The sequence below is a fragment of the Chiloscyllium plagiosum genome, unplaced genomic scaffold (assembly GCF_037043375.1).
Source record: "Chiloscyllium plagiosum isolate Xiang-an unplaced genomic scaffold, Cpla_swu_hap1 HiC_scaffold_37, whole genome shotgun sequence".
Classification (NCBI taxonomy): domain Eukaryota; kingdom Metazoa; phylum Chordata; class Chondrichthyes; order Orectolobiformes; family Hemiscylliidae; genus Chiloscyllium; species Chiloscyllium plagiosum.
The window spans coordinates 345,074-369,513 of record NW_028270175.1 but is presented as its reverse complement, the minus strand read 5'-3'; the positions used below and the strand labels follow the sequence as shown (position 1 = coordinate 369,513).

At 41.2% G+C, this 24,440-nt stretch overlaps 1 protein-coding gene across 3 annotated transcripts in view; it reads right to left on the bottom strand.

The window, feature by feature from the left end:
* The window catches only part of vwa5b1 (von Willebrand factor A domain containing 5B1), a 217,026-nt gene that overhangs the window by 73,686 nt on the left and 118,900 nt on the right, over positions 1–24,440 (bottom strand). For all 3 annotated transcript variants that reach the window (XM_087980186.1, XM_087980187.1, XM_087980185.1), the window contains exons 14-15: positions 23,267–23,466; positions 8,280–8,502 (exon numbers count right to left, since the gene is read on the bottom strand). In XM_087980186.1, coding sequence (XP_087836312.1) covers positions 8,280–8,502; positions 23,267–23,466 — 423 coding nt within the window. The remainder of the gene's footprint in view (positions 1–8,279; positions 8,503–23,266; positions 23,467–24,440) is intronic.

Genomic DNA, 24,440 nt, shown 5'->3' with positions numbered 1-24,440 from the left:
AGAGAATTCCACAGGCTCTCCACTCTCTGGATGACTGAACTTCTCGTCAATTTAGTGACCTCTGGTTTTGGACTCCCCAGTCATCAGGAACTTCCTCCTGCGTTCACCATGTCTAATCCTGTCCAAAGTTTATAGGCTTCTATGAGGACATTATTGAACTAGGCAGGTTTTTACTACAAAGAAAAAACGTGGTCCCAGTTAGACTAGCTTTTAATTCCAAACTTTAATTTAAATTTCACCATTTGCTATTGTGGGATACAAGCCCATGTTCCCAGAACAATGGCCTGGGATTTTTGGATTTTCTTATGCTTATTCGCCGTTCTATCAATCAGCATATTCTGAATCCTAACCACTCATTGTATAAAGGTTTCTCCTCCACTTGGCAGTTGCTTTTTTCAGTTATCTTATCTTTCCCTCAGGGCCAGAGGAAGCAACCTCTCTTTATTTACTCTTACTTAGCCCTTGATGATTTTAAACCCTCTGTTGGGTTCAATTCCAACCTCGGGTGATTGTCTAGGTGGAATTTGCACGTCTTCTGTGTCTGCGTGGGTTTCTTCTGGGTGCTCCGGTTTCCTCTCACAGTCCAAAGATATGTAGTATAGTGAATTGCCGTGCTAAATTGCTCTGTAATATCCAGGGAAGTGCAGGTTAGGTGGGTTAGCCATGGTAACTGTGAGGCTAGGGTGGATCTGGGTGGGATGCACTTTGAGGGGGGAATCAGTGCAGACTCTATGGGCTGAATGGCCTCTGTCTGCACTGTAGAGATTCTATGATTCAGAAGAGTTATGATGGATTTGTTAAGGGAAAATTATGTTTAACTTACTGGAGTTTTTGAAGAGATAGCAGAAGATTGATGAGAGCAAGGCTGTTGATGTGCTTTCATTATGATCCCATTTAATGTTATTGCTAGACAATTCAGATCACAACTAAAATATCACTTGATAGATTTTGTTAAAATCAAAAGATCTGTCTTTCACTGAAACATTAGCGCATGAGGCTGCAGATTTGATTTCAATGATAAAAACAGAAGTCGATTGCACAAAATAAATGAAGATAAAACAGACTAAATTTACCTTTTTATCCATAACACAAATTTGAAGATTCTGAAACTCATGGTAAAATGCAATTCCATTAATCCCAAAAGTAATCCTTCACAGAATTCATACCAGAGAGAATTTCTTTCTCTTTCACATTTATAGGGCTTAATTTAACTCTGGCTTCAACTTTTCATCGTAAGAATCAAATCACTTCTTTCTGGAATCTTCCTACTATTGAGATTTTAGACATTTTCATCTTTGAATAACTCCTTCAGTGTTACAACCAAATACTTCTGGCCTGAAACTTTAGAACTAAATTCCTTACAGTGAAGTAACCTTCTTCTAATAGCTCTAAATTCTCTCATTTTCTCAACAGCAACAATGCTGCACTTCTAGACTAAGCCAAAACCTTTGCAAAACCATCAAATTGAAACCCAAAAGCTTTTTCCAAGTTTGGATGTTTCCACTAATCAAAAGAAAAAAACTTAATCTCTGACATTCTAAACTAAGCATCTAATGCACAGCAGTTGGTTTTGTTTGCTAGTAAAACACTCCTAATGAAAACAAACCCCATTACAAACCAAGAACTCCCCTCTCACTGTTTTTAGAAGAAATCACCATGGCTACAAAAATATTTACAACTTAATTATTAAACTCTTTCAAATATAAAGACCAAAATTCCACATTCTACCAGCTCAAATCCAAATTCTAAAATAAGTTATATTAAAATACAAATAAATCACACACCTTACATCATAAAATACATGGGTTTACAGAAGGGATTTCACAGTGTCAAATAACAGACTTAGATGGAATTTTATCAGTCACGGTATAGAACGGACAGTAACATCATTGCCACAGTTAATTTTGTACCATAAGAAGCAATAGGTAGAGGTTAATGGGCATTCTCAGGCTTGTGGAGCTCCCCAGGCATCAGTATTGAGACCCTTGCTGTTCCTGATAGTTATTTTAAGAATGCCTATAAGATCCTTGAGTTTATAAATAGATACATAGGGCTAAAAGCAAGGAAGCGATTCAACAGCTCTACAAATCATTGATCAGATCATATTTTAAGCATTGTGTTCAGATCTAGCTATCTTTAAAGGAACAATGTTAAAACCCTGGAGAGAGTGCAAAGGAGATTTACCAGAATGATACCAGGAATGAGAGATTTCAGATACAAGGAAAGATTAGAGAAACTGGGCTTATTCTCCTTGGAGGTGAGAAGATTTAAAAGGTGACCTTGTTGAGGTATTCAAAATTATAAATGATTTTGATGGGGTAAAGAAGAATATTCTATTCCCACCAGTTGGTATGTCAGTAATTAGGGGTCACAATTTCAAGACTGTCAGCAAGACTGCTCAGAGTGAGATAAGGAGAAATGTCTTTATTCAGAGAGGAGTCAGGATTTGGAATTTACAGCTTGTGAGAGTGATTCAGGTGGATTTCTTAGGAGGTTTCAACAGAGATATATAATTAAAAGGGATGAATTCAGAGGTCTATGGAGATAGGGCTGGAGAATGACTCTTTCAGGAGTCTGTACAGACATGTTGTGTTGAATGACCTCCTTCCCTGTAAAATTCTACAATTCTATAATTTTATACACAAAGAAGATTAGAATACAGGAACAGACCCTTTGGCACACCATGTCTGTTTTGACCAAGGCGCCATTTCAATTCAATCCCATCTGCCAGCATATGGTCCATATCCCTTTATTCCCTGCCTGTTCATGTATCTGTCGAAATATCTCTTAAACTTTACTATTGTAAACGTTGCTATTGTGTCTGATTCACCATCCCCCAGCAGAATGTTTCAGGTACCTACCATCTGCTTTATAAATTATTTGCTGTGCACGTCTCTTTTAAACTTTCCCCCCTCACCTTAAACCTATGGCCCCTAGTATTTGACACTTGCAGTCTAAGAAAAAGACTCCACTATCCATCCTATCCATGCCCCTCAAAATTTTATATACATCTATCGCCCCTCAGCCTCCAATGTTCTGGCAAAAATAATCCAAGTTTGTCCAACCTCTCCTCATAGATAATACACTCCAATCCAGGCAACATCCTGGTAAACCTTTTCTGTACACTCTCTAAAGCTACCACATCCTTCCTAGAGTGTGGCGACCAGAACTGCTCACAATACTCCAAATGAGGTTAAACAAAAATACAAATTGCCAGCATTTACACTTTCTTTATCACCTTATATTTGTGTTGCCACTTTCAGGGAGTTATGGACTTGCGATCCACAATCCCTCTGTATATCCTTATAAGCACTACCACAGTTAGGCAGCAGTATGGAGGTTTTATAGAGGGGAACAAAATATATAACCAGGAGATTTAGACTCTCCTCAGTTTAGGGGATTGCCTCTGTGCTGGCTGGTGCTACAGTCAGTGTGTTCCTGCTGGTATTGAGAAGGAGAAGAGTGTTTCCAAAAAAAAACAATGCTCCTAATGGTCCAGCTTTTTACTGTGTACTTTTCTCTTGCATTTGACCTCCCAAAATGCATCACCTCACACTTGTTCGGATTAGACTCCATTAGCCATTTCTCCACCCGACTTGCGTATTGAGTCGGGTATTACAAGGGGGCATAGCTTTAAATTAAGGGGGGGTAGATATAGGACTGATGTTAGGGGTAGGTTCTTCACTCAGCGAGTCGTAGTTCATGGAATGCCCTGCCAGTAACAGTGGTGGACTCTCCCTCTTTATGGGCATTTAAGAGGGCATTGGATAGGTATATGGAGGATAGTGGGTTAGTGTAGTTTAGGTGGGCTTGGATCGGCGCAACATCGAGGGCCCAAGGGCCTGTACTGCGCTGTATTCTTCTATGTTCTATGTTCTATGTTCTATGTTCTAATCTATATCCTGCTTTAACAGACTTCCTCATTATTCACAAATCCAACAATTTTCATGTCATCTGCAGGCTTACTAATCAGACCAGGAGAAAGTGAGGACTGCAGATGCTGGAGATCAGAGCTGAAAATGTGTTGCTGGAAAAGCACAGCAGGTCAGGCAGCAACCAAGGAACAGGAGAATCGACGTTTCGGGCAAAAGCCCTTCTTCAGGAATGGAGGGCTTATGCCCGAAGATTCCTGAAGAAGGGCTTATGCCCGAAACGTCGATTCTCCTGTTCCTTGGTTGCTGCCTGACCTGCTGTGCTTTTCCAGCACACACTTTCAGCTCGTTACTAATCAGACCACCTACATTTTCATTTGAATCATATATATATGTACATACTACAAATACTGATCCTTGTGGAATACTATTGGTCACAGACTTCTAGTCAAAAAAAACACCCTTCCACAACTACCATCTCTGTCTTCTGTAACCAAACACATTTTGTATCTAACTTATCACCTTATCATGGATCTCATATCTTCATGACCAGCCTATCATGAGGGACTTTATCAAATGCTTTTGCAAAGTCAACATCCACTACCCTGCTCTCATTAATCATCTTTGTCACTTCCTCAAAAAACTCAGTCAAGCTTGTGAGACAAAACCACCCCTGCAGAAAGTCGTGCTGACTATCCTGAACCAGTCCATTCTTTACTAAATGCGAGGAAATCAGTCCAAAAGAATCTTCTCTGATAATTTCCCAACTACTGAAGTCAAGCTCAGCAGCCTATAATTTCCTGGATTATCTTTGTTACCCTTCTTGAACAAAGGGTACAACATTGGCTATTCTCCAGCATTCTGGGACCTCACCTGTAGCTAAAGAGGATACAAAGATTGCAATCAAGGCCTCGACAATCTCCCAAAATATCCTGGGATGGATCCTGGGGACCTATTTACTCTAATGTTTTTCAAGAAACCCAACACTTGCTCCTTAATATCAACATACCCCAGAATATAGACATATTCCTCCCTAATTTTACTATCACCCATGTCTTTCGACTTGGTGGATAATGATGTGAAGTACTCATTAAGGACCTTGCCTACTTGATCTGGCTCCATGTTGGTCCTGAACATTGACCAACTGGCCTTTAAAGGTCTCCCTCATATAAGATGTAGATTTGCCCCTAAACAGCCACCCAAAATCCAATTTCTCCATTTCCTACCTAATTTTCTTGTAATTATCCTTCTCTGAATTTAGCACTTTCACTTGAGGACAGTCTTATCCTGATACATAACTATCTTAAAACTTGTGGAATTATGATCACTGTTCCCAAAATGTTCCCCCGCTGAAACTTCAATCACATGGCCAGGCTCATTCCCCAGCACAAGGTCTAATATGATCTCTTACTTAGTTGGACTATCTATTTATTGTTCCTCCTGCATGTAACTAACAAAACCCCATCAAAACTCTGGCACTAAGGGATTCCAGTAAAAAAAAATCACCCACCTTGTTGTTTTTACATCATTCCATGATCCACCTGTATATCTGTTCCTCTATCTCCTGCTGGGCATTGGAATGCTATAGCATAACTCCAAAGTGATGACACATTTCTTATTCCTATATTCTGCCTATATTGCCTTGCTGGATCAGCCCCCCAAGATGCCTTATGAATTCCTTATAAGGAAAATGCACTAGGGACAACAGCAACAATGTTGTATTTGCAAGGAGCAGAGATATACAGTCTACAAGACCTTCAGAAAGAGGTCATATAGCATAGCTTCTAGATGGAAGAGGATCAATCTTGAAGCCAGTTGAAGAGGATTGTGAGAAACTTGTTTAAAGAGCAACAGGCCTTTGATCACTCTTTCTTTGCAACACCACCCTGCAAAGTGCAGGAGTCAAAAACCCACTTGTGATCATCTTTACCATTCACAGTTGGTGGAGGAACATCCTAATCCAAAGGGTTGTGAATTTGTAGTATTTCCTGCCCAGTGAAGCAGTTGAGGCTACCTCGTTAAGGCAAAGATAGATATTTGAACAGTAAAGGAATTCAGCGTTATGATGAGTGGGTGGGTAAGTAGAGCGGAGTCCAAAAAAAAATCAGCCGTGAACTTATTGAATAGCAGCGCAGGCTCAACAGGCCAGATGGTCTACTCCTGTTTCTTATGTTCTTATGAGAAGGCAGGAAACTGGTGCAAGTTAGAATACTCAGAGGGCTTGTGTAGATATGATGGGCTGAATGGCTTCCTCCTACACCATAACAATTCTCTGATTCTGAATTAAGACTACCTTCTTGGTGAACATTGTATTGCACAGTGCTGAGTAACTATTGAAATATCTTTGTATATAATTGAAATCATAATTGTCTGATCTGTATGTTACTAATTTAACTTTAATCAGTGTGTTACAGCAGACTGCAACCAACTTTAATAAATATCATTTATTCTGCTTAATGAAATGCAAAGTGGAGAAAGAATTTAATGAATCACTCAAAGCAAAGTTTGTGTACTGCACACATTTTAATAAGATCTATCTCCTTAAAGATTCCAAGTACTCTATACAATTGGGACCAAGACAGTGTAACTTCTGGACCTTAATTGATTTATAATGGTTATAGAACACAAAAACTGTGTAATTATTTTATTCTGCTCTCATATTGTTGGTTTTGCAACTGTATCTGTGCATGGTCAGTAGACCAAGTGGCATTATCATAAGACTGTTAATAAACTGCCAAAATAATGTTCTGAGACCCAGGTTCGACTCCTGCCATGGCAGATGGTGGAAATTGAATTCAATCTTTAAAAAAAGTTTAATGATGCCATGAATCCATTGTCAATTGTCAGGAAAAACCCATCTGCTTCATTAAAGTACTTTCAGGAAGGAAACTGCCTCCTTACCTGGTCTGGCCTACAGCAATACGGTTGATGCTGAACTGCCCTCTGGACAATTAGGGATGGGCAATAAATGCTGGCCTAGCCAGTGACACCCTCATCCCTTGAATGAGTTTTTAAAAAAAATTCTAGCATAAAAATGTAGTAGCATTGAAAAACAATTGGACAAAAACTAGAGGTTATGAAAGTACAGTAATCAATTCTGAATGAATGTTTCTATGACACGCCTGTAGTAAAGTTGGATAATAATCTATTCTTCAGTGTGACTGCCATAACACCTCGGGGTAGTTCTTTACCTTTACTACTTAACTGATAATCTGCCATCATACCTGTCATTACATGCCTACCTGATCTTTACTCCATTGCAAAGGTGACAAACAAACTAATTAGACCTCCCTTAATTTTTCCTTCCTTGGTTGCCTCCCCTCCCTCTCATAGTCACCTCACCTACTTCTTGCCTTCTCCCCTTCTCCTTCGGTTGTTCCTCTCCCTTTATGCTCATTCCCTCCCTGCCCTGAGCTCTCCTTTTGCCTTCTCCATTCTCCTCCCCTTCACCAATACACATTTCTCTGCCCTGTCCACAATACCATCCTGACTGTGAACCTGCGCCCCTTCCCATTGATAAACTGAATCGACAGTCTATCTATTTACTTTGACCATCATCATGTGATGAGTCCAATCCTGGGTTTTTAGCTCTTAATGCTGTCTTTTACTGTGAATACCATCAATTATTCAGGACTTACTTGTACATATATTTTGCTCAGTCAGTGGTGCTGTTTTCTGTTTGGAAGCTTGTGGCTTTTGAACTCCTTTCAGATTCGTGCTTGGGATCTTAAATCCACCCTTAGAGGTCAACCTTATCATTCCAAAGGCTGCAGCCTTGACAAGGATCACCTCACTGTTTAATTAGAAAATTGCTTCAACTCTGAAAGTAAGGTTATCTGCAGTTCCAGACTCGCAGCATAGAAATGTATTTGACTTGTATTTTTATTGGCCCATTTTCTCTGAGAAATTTCTTCCTTTTTCAGACGAACTTTACGACAGTGCGGACAAGTTTTATTCAATGTGAGGGGGAGACTGGGGGGGAGGGGTGCAGTGCACAGAAAGGAGGCTCGGAAATGGCTCTTCTTCATGATGAATCATTATCAATCTAAGGGTATAGCCACTCAGTTAAAATGGTCTTTAAGTCAGTTCTAGATAATCAGATATTACTACATATAACCACCTTTAAAACATATTTGCAAAAACAAATAAAACATTAGAAGTCCCATTGACAATTTGCTGCTCGACCAGGTGATTGAACCTAGTAAATTATGTTTCTTGATTGTTCTACAAAACTTGCACAATATCAATTTCATTTCATGCCATTTTAATTAATTACCAACTTGTTGCAATTTTCACGTACAGAAAATTAGGTGAAATAACAGGAGCAGTGAGGCCTTGTCTAGATTTAACCTGTCTCCATTTCCCCAAACCGTTCCAATCTCACTCTTGGCGTACAGAATTACTCACCAGATTCTGAACAGTTGCCAATCAAAGAACTCTCTATGGATGACCCAGTGTTGGTGCTACCATCACTGTGCACTATGTAATCCCCCGTGGCTAACTTCTGCAGACTCGATTGTACATCTGAATCTTGGCTACTTGAAACACAGTTCTGATGCAGTAAAGATGGTCTCCTTTTTCCAACAAGCCTTGACCTTGTGGCACTTGTGCAGGAGCCCACTACATTTATCTGCAGTTAAACACGACCAGAGTATAATTTTATTGATATATCTGAGCTCCAGTAAAAACAAAGTATATCTCAGCACATTTACCAATACAAAGTGCAAAATGGAATTATCGATAAATAACATAATAAATAACAAATACATAAATACAAAGAACAGTAGTAATATTGTTAGGAATTAATAATTCGAGATTATCTGCAAGAATGATAGTAATTAATAATTACAGAATATTTGATCTAAACTTCTAAGGTGAGTGAAAGGCTTTTAGCTTCATACACAATTGGTTTGAGCTACTAGCCAGTGTCACACTTAAAAAATCTTACATGTAAAATTTTGATTAAATCTAACTTTTATATATTTCCAGCTCTCAAATACAAAGCTTGTTTAATTTCAGTTGGATAAATAAAAGGAAGATGTATTTAAATTTTAACCTTAACCCACAATTTTACACTTTATCTCCACTACTCTCTCAGTTAAATTAAACGTATGAAGAATTGTCCCTTGAAAGTAACCTTTCACTCCTTGATGCAGCTATTTCTATTTTATTTTTCATATCTTATATTTCTACAGATTTCCAAACCATTTTGGATTATTCAAATTCTTCTAATTTGCTTTCTCAGACTTTGGGTACAACATCAGATAGCCTCTGACATAGAGCATTTGAATTCCAATGTGTGATTACCCCAAAAATGATTGGATTGGCACAGGCAGCAGCCTGACTGTTACAATTAGCACATGCTGTTGGGTGAATTGTTCAGCAGCTGTGCACCTCAGCAGGGGTGGCAAATTTGTGTGAAACTAACACTAATTAAAGCTAACTTACACATCTTAAAGGTGACATGTTGCAGCAGGGTCTGGACTGGTTACAGAAGAGTTGGTACCGTCACCATAGTCCCAAGGGACTGATCTGTTATTAGAGAGAAACAATTGGTTGTGGTTTAACCGGAGGGTCACCACAATCCAGGCAAGGGGATAAACTGAGAAGGAATTTTTTTCATGGTAACCCCAGTCAATGCAGAACCCACACTGTTTGCATCACTTTGTGTGACAAATCACACAACACCAGGTTATAATCCAATAGGTTTATTTGGAAGCACTAGCCTTTTGAGAGCTGCTGCTTCATCAGGTGATTGTGGAGCATGAGATCCTAAAACACAATATAGCAAAAGATTTCAGTTGCATGACACTGCAATGATATATTGAACAAATCTGGATTGTTGTTAGGTCTTTCATCCTTTACAATGGGTTGCAGGTTTCAGTTCATTAATATGTAAATCTCAGAACTTCTTTTAAGTCACCTTCTTGAGATAAGTTAAGGTTTTCTCACAAAAAGGTGATATCTCCACTCAGAGAATGCATTAAAGCTTTCTGTATGCCAATCTTTTATACCCCCACACACAAGTCTATGGGGTGAATTTGTATTTGTAGAAATACAAAATAGAAATACATTCTATTTTGTGCAAAAAATGCTCAATCTGCAGGTAGTCAATACATGTCATATTTTGTAAATTCCACTTTGGAAATAGAACAAGTCTGACTCAAGGTTGGAATACAGACAGACTCTAACCCTACATCTTTAATGCAGTGTCTGAGCTAAGATGTCACCTTTTGTTATAAAATCTTAAGTTATCTTGAAGGTGACTTAAAAGAAGTTCTGGGATTTACATTATTAATGAACTGAAACCCGCAACCCATTGTAAAAGATGAAAGACTTAACAACAATCCAGGTTTGTTCAATATATCATTTCAGTTGCATGACACTGTAATCTTTTGCTATACATTGTGTTTTAGGATCTGATTCTCCACAACCACCTAATGAAGGAGCAGCATTTCAAAAGCTAGTGCTTCCAAATGAAGCTGTTGGACCATTGTTGGACTAAAAATCACTGGTGTTGTGATTTTTAACTTTATTCACCTCAGTCCTACACTGGCTCATCGACATGTCACAAACCAGTCACCCAGCTAATTGAGGTAAATGCCCGAAACGCCGATTTTCCTGCTCCTTGGATGCTGCCTGACCTGCTGTGCTTTTCCAGCACCACTCGATGTAAACCCAGCTAATTGAGCTAACCAACCCAGACAAATGTGCTTATTGCAATATCCTCACAGTTGTAGTTTCCTGTCTCTTGCAGGAGAAGGTGATTTACAATAGATGTCAGTAATTAATGGTCTACAAGGGCAGGCTCAGTAATAATGCTGACTCCTGAGGAGAAAGTTAAAAATCACAACACCAGGTCATAGTCCAACAGTTTTACATGAATGCACAAGTAAATACCTGATGAAGGAGCAAAGCTCTGAAAACTTGTATTTTCAAACAAATCTGTTGAACTATAACCTGGTGTTGTGATTTTTAACTTTGTCTACCCCAGTCCAAAACACTCTCAAATCATCCCTCAGAGAAGACAGTGTTGGAGATAACTACTATAGCCCTCATCCCAATACTGCCACTGTGCCTTTCTAATATCACCTACCCAAGAGCTGCCACCTGACCAAGCAGTTTGAAAGAAGCAAAAGGCTAAAGGCTGAGCAGACTGAATAGGAAGAAACACCATTGCTTCATATAACACTTTCAGTCACCAATTTAGACAGTGTACACAGGCACACTCAAACCAGGAGGGGACATGAGAAGTCTTTGGCTTGTAAGATCAAGGAAAACCCTAAAGCTTTCCATCAGTATGTCAGGAATAAAAGAATGACCAGAATAAGATTATTGTCTGACAAGGGCAGTAATGAGAAGCTGTATGTGGAGTCAGAAGGATATGAGAGGCGCTAAATGAATATTTTTCATCAGTATTCATATAAGAAAAAGACAATGCTGTCAAGGAGAATACTGAGATATGGGCTATTTAGACTAGATGGGAGTGAGGCTAACAAGGCGGAGGTGTTACAATTCTGGAAAGTGTGAAATTAAATAAGTCGCCTGGGCCGGATGGGATTTACCCAAGGATTCTCTGGGACGCCAGGGAGGAGATTGCAGAGCCTTTGGCTTTGATCTTTATGTTATCTTTGTCTCCAGGAATAATGTCAGAAGACCAGAGGATTGCAAATGTTGTTCCCATGTTCAAGAAGGGGAGTAGAGACAACCCTGGTAATTATAGACCAGTGAGCATTACTTCGGTTGTGGGTAAAGTGTTGAAAAGGATCATAAGTGAGAGAATTTATAACCAACTAGAAAGGAATAATTCGATTATAGATAGTCAACACCGCCTACCTTTCACATAGCCATGTCTCACAAACCTTACTGAGTTTTTTGAGATGGTGACCAAACTGGTGGATGAGGGTAAAGTGGTTGATGTGGTGTATATGGATTTCAGTAAAGTGTTTGTTTGATAAGGTTCCCCATGGTGGGCTATTGCAGAAAATATGGAGGCATGTGATTGAGGGTGATTTCACGATTTGGTTCAGAAATTGGCTAGTTGAAAGAAAACAGAGGTTGATGGGAAATGTTCATCCTGGAGTTCAGTTACTAGTAGTGTACCGCAAGGATCTGTTTGGGGCCATTGGTGTTTGTAATTTTATAAATGACTTGGATGAGGGTGTAGAAGGATGGGGGTGTTAGTAAATTTGTGGATGACACTAGGGTTGGTAGAAGGCTAAAGGCTGTTGTAGGTTACAGAAGGACATAAGCTGCAGAGCAGGGCTGAGAGGTGGCAAATGGAGTTTAATGCGGAAAAGTGTGAGGTGATTCACTTTGGAAGGAGTAAATGGAATAAAGGGTATTGGGCTAATGGTAAGATTCTTGGTCGTGTAGATGAGCAGAGAGATCTCGGTGTCCATGTACATAGATCCCTGAAAGTTGCCACCCAGGTTGATAGTGTTGTTAAGAAGGCATACGGTGTGTTAGCTTTTATTGGTAGAGGGATTGAGTTTTGGAGCCATGAGGTCATGCTGCAGCTGTACAAAACTCTGGTGTGGCCGCACTTGGAGTATTGCGTACAGTTCTGGTCACCACATTATAGGAAGGATGTGGAAGCTTTGGAATGGGAGATTTACTAGGATATTGCCTGGTATGGAGGGAAGGTCTTATGAGGAAAGGCTGAGGGACTTGAGGCTGTTTTTATTAGAGAGAAGAAGGTTAAAAGGTGACTTAAGAGACATACAAAATGATCAGAGGGTTAAATAGAGTGGTAGTGAGAGTCCTTTTCCTCGGATGGTGATGGCGAACATGAGGGGACATAGCTTTAAATGGAGGAGTGATACATTTAGGACAGATGTCAGAGGTAGTTTCTTTATTGAGAGAAGGAAGGGCATGGAATGCGCTACCTGCAACAGTAGCAAACTCTCCAACACTAAGGGCATTTAAACGTAGGGGAGAGTGGCTAGGGTTTCTGGATGTATTTTGTCTGCTTGTTTGGGTTTGTTGCTGAGAAATCGGCGGGCTGTGTTCATTGGGTACCCGTTCTTTTTGAATACACTGTATAAGTGATTTTCCTCTGCTCTGTGTAGTTCCTCTGTGCTGCGGTGTGTGGTGGCTCATTGGAATAATGTTCTAATGTAGCTTCGTTTGGTGGACATTGGGATGATTGCTTCTGTAGTTCCATATTTAGTCCATATATGTTGTTTTTCCTGTAGACGTTCGTTTGAAGCTCCCCATTGGCTGTTCGCTCTACTGCGACATGTAGGAATGGTAATTTGTTGCGTGTTTTTCCTCCTCTTTAGTGAATTTTATGCCAGTAAGGATATTATTGATGGTCTGGAAGGTTTCCTCTAATTTGCTTTGTTTAGTGATGACAAAGGTGGCATCCACGTAGTGGACCCGAAGTTTGGCCTGGATGGTTGGCAGAGCTGTTCGAATCTCTGCATTACTGCCTCTGCTAAGAACCCTGATATTGGAGATCCCATGGGTGTTCTGTTGGTTTGTCTGTAGGTTTTGTTGTGAAAGGTGAAGTGGGTGGTAAGGCATAGCTTGATGATACTGTCCTTGCTGATGAAGTTGGTGATGTTTGGTGTATGTGTCTTTGATTCTTCTAATAGTGTAGTCAATGTTTCTTTGGCCAGGTTGATGTTGATGGATGTGGACAGGGCTGTTATGTCAAAGGAGACCATTATTTCATCCTCTTCTATCTTGGTGTCTTTGGTCTTCAGGAATTCTTGGGTGGAGTGGATGGAGAGGCATGAGTCTTCTACTAAGTGTTTTAGTCTTTGGTGTAGCTCCTTGGCTAATCTGTAAGTTGGTGCTCCAGATAGCCAGACTGTAGATTTGAGGGGTCTCCTGGTTTGTGAACTTTGGGTTATCCATAGAAGTGTGTTGAATACGTCTGATTTCATATTTTGGAAGTCGCTCTTATTTATTTCTCCAGATTTCTGAAGTTTTTTTTGAGTAGGGCTGTGATTTGGTTCTGTAACCCCTCAGACCCATAGTCTTACTACCTGGAGCACCAACTTACAGATTGGCAATTATTGCCCATCCATAACTGCCTTGAGAAGGTGGTGAGCTGCCTTCTTGAACCGCCACAGTTCATGTGCTGTTAATACACCCACAATGCCCTTCGGGAGTAAATTCCAAGATTGTGTCACAGCAACAGTAAAAGAACAGTGATATATTTCCAAGGTGAGTGGCTTGTAGGGAAACATGCAGGGGGTGCTGTTCCCATGTATTTGCTGCCCTGTTCTTCAAGATGGAAATGATTGCAGGTTTTGAAGGTGTTGTCTGAGAATCTTTGGTAAATTTCTGCAGTGCATTTTTGAAGAAAGTATATATTGCTGCTATTGAGCATTGGTGGTGGAGGGAGTGGATGTTTGTGGGTGTAGTGCCAAAAAGAAGTCTGTTTTGTCCTGGATGGTGTCAAGCTTCTTGAGGGTTATTGGAGCTGCACCCATCCAGGCAAGCGGGGAGTGTTCCATCACACTCCTGACTCGTGCCTTGTGGATGGTGAACGGGATTTGGCAAGTCAGGAGGTGAGTTACCTATCTGTGATCTCCTCTATTTGCCACTCAGTTATATGGCAAAGTCTAGCTGAGTTTCTGGTCAACGGCAACTCCGTTGAACATGGGCATTCATTCAGCAAATGGTAGGAATCTAGAATGCACTGCCTGGAAGGTAGTGGAGGCTAGAAACCTTACAATCTTTTAAAAAAATTATTTGGATCAGTACTTCAAATACCATACCATTCAAGGATATGAAAAGTGCAGGAAATTGGCATTAGCGCACAATTAGTGGTAATTATATCAGTGTAGGTCTTTTTCTGTGTTGTATAAATCTATGACTCAGTGATGGTAACACCATTGAATATCAAGGAGTGGTGGTTAGATTATCCCTGATTGGAAATGTCATAGCCTGGCATTTGTGTGGCACAATTGTTACATGCCACTTGCCTGGATATTGTGCAAAACAATGAGTCGTCGTGAATGATACTGAACATTGTACAATCAATCATCAGAGAACATTCCCATTTCTTATCTTATGAAAGAGGGAAGGTCATTGATGAAATAACTGAAGATTGTTGGGCCTAGGACATTACCCTGAGGAACTCTTGTAGAGATGTCCTGGAGTCGAGATGACTGACCTCCACCAACCACAAACCATCTTCCAATGTGCCAGGTATCACTCCAACCAGTGGACAGTTTTTCACTGATCCTCACTGATTTTAGTTTTGGTTGGGCTCCTTGATGCAACTGTCACTCTCCCTTCTCCTCTGGCAAACAGTTCTTTTGTCCATGTTTGAACCAAGGCTGTAATGAGGTCAGGGGCTGAGTGGCCCCGATGGAACCCAAACTGGGCGTCACTGAGCAGGTTATTGCTGAGCAGGTGCTGCTTGATAGCACTGTTGATGACACCTTTCCTGATAAGCAAGAACAGACTGAGGTGGTAATTGGTCAGATTGGATTTGTCCTGTTTTTTATGTACAGATCATACCTGGGCAATTTTCCACGGGGTTGTTCAGACAATGTAACTGTACTGGAACAGCACGTTCTGGATTAGAGTGGTGCTGGAAAAGCACAGCAGTTCAGACAGCATCCAAGGAGCAAGAAAATCGACATTTCGGGCAAAAGTCCTTCATCATTGTCGAGCACAAGTCTTCAGTGCTATTGGCAGAATGCTGTTAGGACCAATTCCCTTTGTAGTATCCAATGCCTCCAAATGTGGAGTGAATTGAATTGGCTGAAGAGTGATATCAATGATCCTGGGGCCCACTGAAGCAGATAGAGATGGATATTCACTCAGACCTCTGACTGAAGATTGCTGCAAATGCTTCAACCTTAACCTTTGCACTCTTGTGTTCAGCTCTTCCATCATTGAGGATGGGGATATTGGTGGAGCCTCCTCCTCCCAGTGAATTGCTTAATTATCCAACACCATTCACAACTGGATGTGGCAGGACTGCAGAGCTTCGATCTGATCTGTGACATCGCTTAGTCCTATCAGTCATTTGCTGCTTATATTGTTTGGCATGCATATAGTCCTGTTTGGTACCTTAGCTTGCTCTCTTTCCATGGATGCTGTCTGACCTGCTGTGATCTCTCTGCATTTGCAGTAATTTATTCTTATATGCATTTAACTAGTTCAATGGAGAGTGTAGGGGGATATGCCAATAGCAGCACCAAGTATTGGGAATCAGTTAATGTAAACTATTGACATCTTTTTTCCACCAGCATTCTACATCCACTACCCCCACCTCCCTTGACTTCAGCTCGGAAGAAGGATCATCTAGACTCGAAACATTAGCTTGCTCTCTCTCCATGGATGCTGCCTGACCTGGTGTGATCTCCAGCATTTATTGTTTACAATGTATATTATACCTGAGACAGTACACAATAGGACAATTCATAATTTAACTCCGTACAAAGAAAATACAGAAACAGGAGAGCTAACTTGATATTTCACAGGAACGGACATCTTAGTGACAACTTTGTCTCTGAAGAAAGATTTGAAAACATGATTTCCTGATTCAGAGGTAACACCATTACCCACTTACATTCTTGTCTCTGGATTTTGTGCAGTAATACTCCAGGTCAGAAGAAGTATAAATCTGTGACATCATCTATAGTGATCTTCATTCACTGTGGCATTTGTCTGATTTGAGAACATGAATATTTGAGGTCCCAAGAATAAAAGCTCCACTTGTTTTTGGTCAGTGCTTAGAAATGGGCAATAAATGCTGTCCCAGACAGAGACGCCCACATTCCATGAAAAATAATAAAAAGTTTAAAGTGATCAAAGTTTGTGCGAAGATTTGTAGCTTGGGTGCTCGTTGTTGTGGTTCTGTTCGCCGAGCTGGAAGTTGTTGTTGCTAACGTTTCGTCCCCTGGCTAGGTGACATCATCAGTGCTTGGGAGCCTCCTGCGAAGCGCTTCTTTGATGTTTCCTCCAGTGTTTATAGTGGTCTGTCCCTGCCGCTTCCGGTTGTCAGTTTCAGCTGTCCGCTGTAGTGGTTGGTATATTGGGTCCAGGTCGATGTGTTTGTTGATGGAGTTTGTGGATGAATGCCATGCCTCTAGGAATTCCCCTGGCTGTTCTGTCTGGCTTGCCCTATGATAGTAGTGTTGTCCCAGTCGAATTCATGTTGCTTGTTGTCTGTGTGTGTGTGGCTACTGAGGATAGCTGGTCGTGTCGTTTCGTGGCAGGAACAGAACCAAATAAATTCCATAAGAGACAGTACAGCAGGAGACTCTTCACAGGAGACTCCAAAGCACTGATGATGTCACTGAGACAGGGGACAAAATATCTGCAAATCAACTTCACAGCTCGGTGAACATACCCACAACTACAACAAAGAGGAAGTATGGAAAGTACAGGACCAACATGTTCCAACAAAGAAAAACGGTCAGAATAATTCTGTGAGCATTGGATATTAAGTGACATGCAGCATTAGATTAAGGAAAAAAGGGAGGCTTATGGCAGATACCAGGGCCTCCAAACAGCAGAAACCCGAAAGGCAGGGGACTGGGAACCAGAAGACAAGACAAATGGACAGCGAGGTGGAAACTGGAGACTGTAAGAATCATGATGTTAGCATTAATAAGGGGAAGAGCAGGCAGAGAGCAGACGAACACAAAAGAACTGGTGGCCTGAAGTGCATACATTTTAATGCAAGGAGTATAGTGTGTAAGGCAGATGACCTTAGGGCTTGGGTTGGTGCCTGGGAGTATGACGTTATTGCAATCACAGAGACTTGGTTGAAGGAAGGGCATGATTGGCAACTAAATGTTCCAGGATATAGACACTTCAGACAGGACAGGGAGGGAAGTAAAATGGGGGGAGGAGTTGCATTGCTGGTCAGGGATGATATCATGGCTGTGCTAAAGGAGGACATTATGGAGGGCTTGAGTAATGAGGCACTTTGTGAGGAGCTGAGAAATAAGAAGGGTGCAATTACATTGTTGGGGCTGTATTACAGGCCTCCCAACGGTGAGCGTGAGGTAGAAGAATAAATAGGTAAGCAGATTATGGAAAGATGTAGAGGCAACAGGATGGTGGTGATGGGAGATTTTAATTTTCCCAACATTAACTGGGATACTCTTAACGTCAGAGGTCTGGATGGGGCAGAATTTGTAAGAAGCGTCCAGGAGAGTTTTCTAGAGCAGTATGTCAATAGTCTGACGAGGGAAGGGGCCATATTGGACCTGGTACTGAGGAACGAGCCAGGACAGGTGGTAGAAGTTGCGGTGGAGGATTTCTTTGGGAACAGTGACCACAATTCTGTAAGTTTTAGAATACTCGTAGACAAAGATGAGTGGTCCTGAGGGAAGAGTACTAAACTGGGCCAAGACCAATTATATCAAAATTAGGCAGGAGCTGGGAAATATGGATTGGACACAGCTATTTGAAGGGAAGTCCACATTTGATGTGTGGGAGGCTTTCAAAGATAGTGCAGGATAGACATGTCCCATTGAAGGCAAAGGATAGGGAAGGAAAGATTTGTGAACCATGGATGACAGGAGAAATCGTACAACTAGCCAAAAGGAAAAGGGAAGCGTACATAAGGTCCAGGCAGCTAAGAGCAGAACGAGCCCTGGAGGAATATCGGAAGAGAAGGACCAGTCTTAAACAAGAAATCAAGCGGGCTAAAAGGGGTCATGAAATAACTTTAGCGAGCAGAATTAAGGAGAATCTCAAAGCCTTTTATTCTTATATAAGTACTAAGTGGGTAACTAGAGAAAAGATTGATCCACTAAAGGATAAGAAAGGAAGGCTGTGTGTGGAACCTGAGAGAATGGGTGAGATGCTGAATGATTACTTTGCATCAGTGTTCACTGAGGAGAGGAACATGATGAGATTAGATATAGAAGTTTGATTAGTCTGGATCACGTTGACATAAATAGGGAAGAGGTGTTGGGTATGCTAGAGGTTATTAAGAAGGACAAATCCCCAGGACCAGATGTGATCTATCCCAGGTTGCTGAGGGAGGCGAGAGAGGAAATAGCTGGGGCCCTGACAGATATCTTTGTGGCATCCTTAAATACAGGTGAGGTGCTGGAGGACAGGAAAGTTGCTCATGTTGTCCTCCTGTACAAGGGTAGTAGGGATATTCCGCGTAACTACAGACCAGTGAGCCTGATGTCAGTGGTGAGAAAGTTGCTGGTCAATGTACTGAGAGATAGGATCTATTTATAATTAGAAAAGAATGGACTTATCAGTGATAGGCAACAGGGTTTTGTGCAGGAGATATCATGTCTTACCAACTTAGAGTTCTTCGAGGAAGTGACCAAGTTGATAGATGAAGGAAGGGCTGTTGATGTCATATACATGGACTTTAGTAAGGCGTTTGATAAGATTCCCCATGGTAGACTAATGGAGAAAGTGAAGACACATGGTGTGTAGGGTGTTCTAGCTAGGTGGATAAAGAACTGGCTGAGCAACAGGAGACAGAGTAGTAGTTAAAGTGAGTTTCTCGAAATGGAGAAAGGTGCCCAGTGGTGTTCCACAGGGGTCAGTGTTGGGGCCACTGTTGTTTGTGATATACATAAACGATCTGGAAGAGGGCACTGTTGGTATGATCAGCAAGTTTGCAGATGACATGAAGATTGGTGGAGTAGCAGAAAGCAGAAGGGACTGTCAGAGAATTCAGGAGAATCTAGATAGACTGGAGAGTTGGGCAGAGAAGTGGCAGATGGATTTCAATCCAGACAAATGTGAGGTGTTGCATTTTAGGAATTCCTGATTCTAGAGCAAATTATACAGTGAACGGAAGAGCCTTGGGAAAAGTTGATGGGCAGAGAGATCTGGGAGTTCAGGTCCATTGTATCCTGAAGGTTGCTGCACAGGTGGATACAGTGGTCAAGAAGGCATATGGTATGCTTGCTTTCATTGGATGGGGTATTGAGTATAAGAGCTGGCAAGTCATGTTAAAATTGTACAAGACATTGGTTCGGTCGCATTTGGAATACTGTGTACAGTTCTGGTCACCACATTACCAAAAGGATGTGGACACTTTGGAGAGGGTACAGAGAAGGTTTATGAGGATGTTGCCTGGTATGGAAGGTGCTAGCTATGACGAGAGGTTGAGTAGGTTAGGATTGTTTTCATTAGAAAAAAGGAGATTGGCGGGGGGGACCTGATTGAGGTCTCTAATATCATGAATGGAATGAGGACATGCCACAACCCAAAGGACTAGCCACACTACCATGCATCAAAAACATTTCTGAACTGACAGCCAGACTACTGCAACCACTAGGACTCATAACAGCACACAAACCAACAGCCACTCTCAGACAACAACTCACCAGGATGAAGGTCCCGATACCCAGCATGAGCAAAACCAATGTAGTGTACAAAATCCCATGCAAGGACTGCACAAAACACTACATAGGACAAACAGGAAGACGGCTAACGATCCGCATCCATGAACACCAACTAGCCATAAAACGACATGACCAGCTATCCTTAGCCACACACTCCGATGACAAGCAACATGAGTTCGACTGGGACCACACTACTATTATAGGATAAGCCAAACAGAGAACAGCCAGTGAATTCCTAGAGGCATGGCACTCATCCACAGATTCAATCAATAAGCACATCAACCTGGACCCAATATACCGGCCACTGCAGCGAACAGCTGGAATTGACAATCGGAAGCGGCAGATACAAGTCACTATAAATGCCGGAGGAAACATCACAGACGCGCTTCACAGGAGGCTCCCAAGCACTGAGGATGTCACCAAGACAGGGGACGAAACGTCTGCAACACAAATGCCCAGCTCGGCGAACAGAACCACAACAACGAGCACCCGAGCTACAAATCTTCTCCCAAACTTTGAATATCACGAAGGGTATAGACATGGTAGATAGAGATAAGCTTTTTCCCAGGGTGAAGGATTCAATAACGAGAGATCACTCTTTCAAGGTGAGAGGTGAAAAGCTTAAGGGGGATACACGCGGCAAGTACTTTACACAAAGGGTGGTGGGTGCTTGGAATGCGTTGCCTGCAGAGGTAGTGGAGGCAAGCACAGTAGATTCATTTAAGAAGCATCTGGACAGATGCATGAGTAGGTGGGGAGTAGAGAGATACAGATGGTTAGGAATTGGGTGACAGGTTTAGACAGTGGATTTGGATCGGCTCAGGTTTGGAGGGTCGAAGGGCCTGTTCCTGGGCTGTAAATTTTCTTTGTTCTTTGAGTATACAATGTACAAAAGGGAACTTTAAAAAGATCAGAAGGGCTAAAAAGAGGGAGGAAAAGATCTACCTTTGGCAATCACTCACTAACAAGTATATTACTCCATTTTGGAAATTCTACGTCACTGGTCCTGAATTCTGTGGGTCCTTTTGTGGATGATGAGCCCGATCCTCGAGCCACATCTCCAACCGTACATTTCACAGGTGTTTCCAGGAGCTGACAAGGGAGGGGAGGGGAGGTGAATGTGTCTAGTGGTAACATCCTCCTGGAGATAGCAGAAATGGCAGCTAATGATCCTCTGGATGTGGATGGTGGGGCAGAAGCTGAGCACCAAAGGGAGGGGAAAAGGGCAGAAATGCAGGAGATGGGTTGAACACAGCTGAGGGACCAGTCACAGTAGCATAGAGTTCTCAGTTGAGGAAAAAGGTGGACATTTATTGTATAATCTTTTTATAAAACCTGACATTCTAACATGGGAATATTGAGGCTAACAGTTTATCCATGTGTATATCTGCTACCCTAGTTCCTGTATACAGTTCTACCCAGTACCTAGACAAAGTTTAAAAATCACACAACACCAGGTTATAGTCCAACACGTTTAATTGGAAGCAGTAGCTTTCGGAGCGCTGCTGCTTCATCAGGTGGTTGCTTCCAAAAATATCTGTTGGACTATAACCCGATGTTGTGTGATTTTTAACTTTATCCACCTCAGTCCAACACCGGCATCTCCAAATCATGACCTAATACCTGAGCTGTCCTATTATTTGTAACAAACACAGCAGCCAAGCTTGCTGTCAGCAGAATTGAAAACTGGTTACATGACCCACTTATTCCATTTGAACTTCTCTTAAAAGAGACAATTCTAAAATCCAAATCTCAAATTTCCTTTTGTAGCAGGTTTCCTTTAAATTCATAAGCCTGAAAGATTAAATTCTACCTTTTTTTGTTTATCAATTAAATTCTGAGTTTTGTGTCCTGCTAATCTCAAATACAGACTGGCCTTTATCATTTTCTGCATTCCTGACTTACAGATCTAAAATCTAAACTTGTGTTTTATTTATTTGAATAAGAAAGCTAATTCCCTTGGGCTCTTTGAATTTAAAATAAGAAACTCACAGTTGTTGATCCTGAACTATTTCCACTATTTTGATAGCAGCAGGTTATAGGTCAGGTAATATTCTATCTCCTGCAGAGTTATAAATGTCAGTGCTTTTGACGTTTGAGAGAGTTGGAGCTATATATAAGAAAGGATTTTCCATATCCATTCAAGGAAGTGAAGGGGTTTGTCACTTTTTACTGCTTTGAACATGAGATTATTGCATTTTGGGGATTCACTATCATTGGGCTGCATTAATTGACTAAAATCTAATTGGGGATGAATTTCTTCAATATTCACAAACAATTCAGGTAATGTTTGTGGAACAGAATTCATTTTTCCTAGTTTGCCATTTAAACTCAGTTCTGTATTTCTTCTTGTACTTTGAACCTTCTTACGACCAGTATATTGTGACCTCAACGTCGTTTTCACATATGGAATGGTGAGATGTTTGCCCTTGACATGAGGTCTACATTTAACTGAGGTATGGCATCAAGAAACCCTAGCAAAACTGGAGTCAACGGGAATCAGGGGCAAACCTCTAAGCTGGTCACAGTCATACTTGGCACAAAGAAAGCTGCCCAAAAGTGAGGACTGCAGATGCTGGAAATCAGAGTTTAGATCAGAGTGGTGCTGGAAAAGCACAGCAGGTCAGGCAGCATCTGAGGAGCAGGAAAATTGACGTTTTGGGCAAAAGCCCTTCATCAGGAATATTCCTATTGAAAGACTTTTGACCAAAATGTTGATTTTCCTGCTCCACAGATGCTGCCTGACCTGCTGTGCTTTTCCAGCACCCCTCTGATCTAAACAAAGGAAGCTGGCAGTTATTGTTGGAGGTCAGTCATCCCAGCTCCTGGAACCCCCTCACTTGCCACCATTTTCTGTTGGACTATTAGGGATAGGCAACTAGTGCTGGCCCAGCCAGTGATACCCATTTCCCATGAATGAAAAAAAAAATAATCTTTGACTGTGGCCTTTATAAAGGTAGAGGCATTTTTAAATTTATTCATATCACGTGATTATTATTGCTTTGTCCAGAAGTTATCTTAAAATTATTTCACAATTAGTTTTTCAAAATATCTATTTCTTAACAGATAAAGGAAATGCAAACTTGCCTGAAATTGCCTTTGCCAAGGACAGACACTTTCTGGGCTGCTACAACCAACAAGCTGTTGAGCTCTTGCTCGCCGGAGAGGATGTTTATCAAATGCTGAAGACGGGTCACTCGGGGTGAACATTCTCTTCGAGGTATCATTTCTGATTGTGTGATTTGTACTGAATGCTCTTCTTCTGGGAGACAATTTTGATTCAATACCTTGAAATTGATTTTAAACATTTATAGATCATTAACTTCAACCTTGCTTTCTAATTCTGTCTGGGTCATATTTATACTTTCCAAAATATTTCACCGTTATTATTCAGATACAAGGATGTGTTCAGATGCAACTTAAACCAAATTTCCCAGATTCTCTTTTCTTTCCAAGCTAATTCAGGCCGGAGAGCACCACACGTTTAGCTTTCCATTCTTGATCTTCATACAACAATCACATTGATAGTATAAATGTCTATATCAAACTTGTTGGACTATAACCTGCTGTTGTGTGATTTTTTAACTTTGTCCACCCCAGTCCAACACCAGCACCTCCACATCATATATAATCTTTGTAAGATTCCTAAATTAAAATTGTTGCAAAAATCATGGGAGCTCCAGGATCCACTACTCTGTTCGATATTGCAGTGAGGTTAGAAACTTACTTGATTTTGATGGCCACTTAAATTAAATACTCTTCACCTCCGACTCAAGTAACAGGAAATTTAGAACTTTCAAGAGGCTGCACCGGTGCACCAGTTTTCCAGTGTAAGTATTTGCCTGTTTTATCTAACAGTCAAGAGTCACTAATTTCCTTCTGACAGCTCAGGCAGGAAACTGCTTATATCTGGATTTCGATATTGTTCACAGAAACACAGACGTGTAATGATGCAGAAGGAAGCCATTTGATCCATCATGTCTGCACCAGCTCTTCAAATGAGCATAACTACCCACTGCCAATTTCCTGCCTTTTTCCTTATTCCCTTGCACAGTATTTCTGTTCCAAATACCCTCTTCAAATACCCTCTTCAATGCTTTGATTGAACCTGCCCCCACCACACTTTCCAGCAGTGCATTCCAAACACTAACTACTCCAAAGTAAAAATGTTTTTGTCTTGCATTATCCCTGCTCCTTTTGCAAACCACTTTAAATCTGTTGCACCTTGTTCTTGATCCTTTTGCAAGTGGGAACAGTTGCT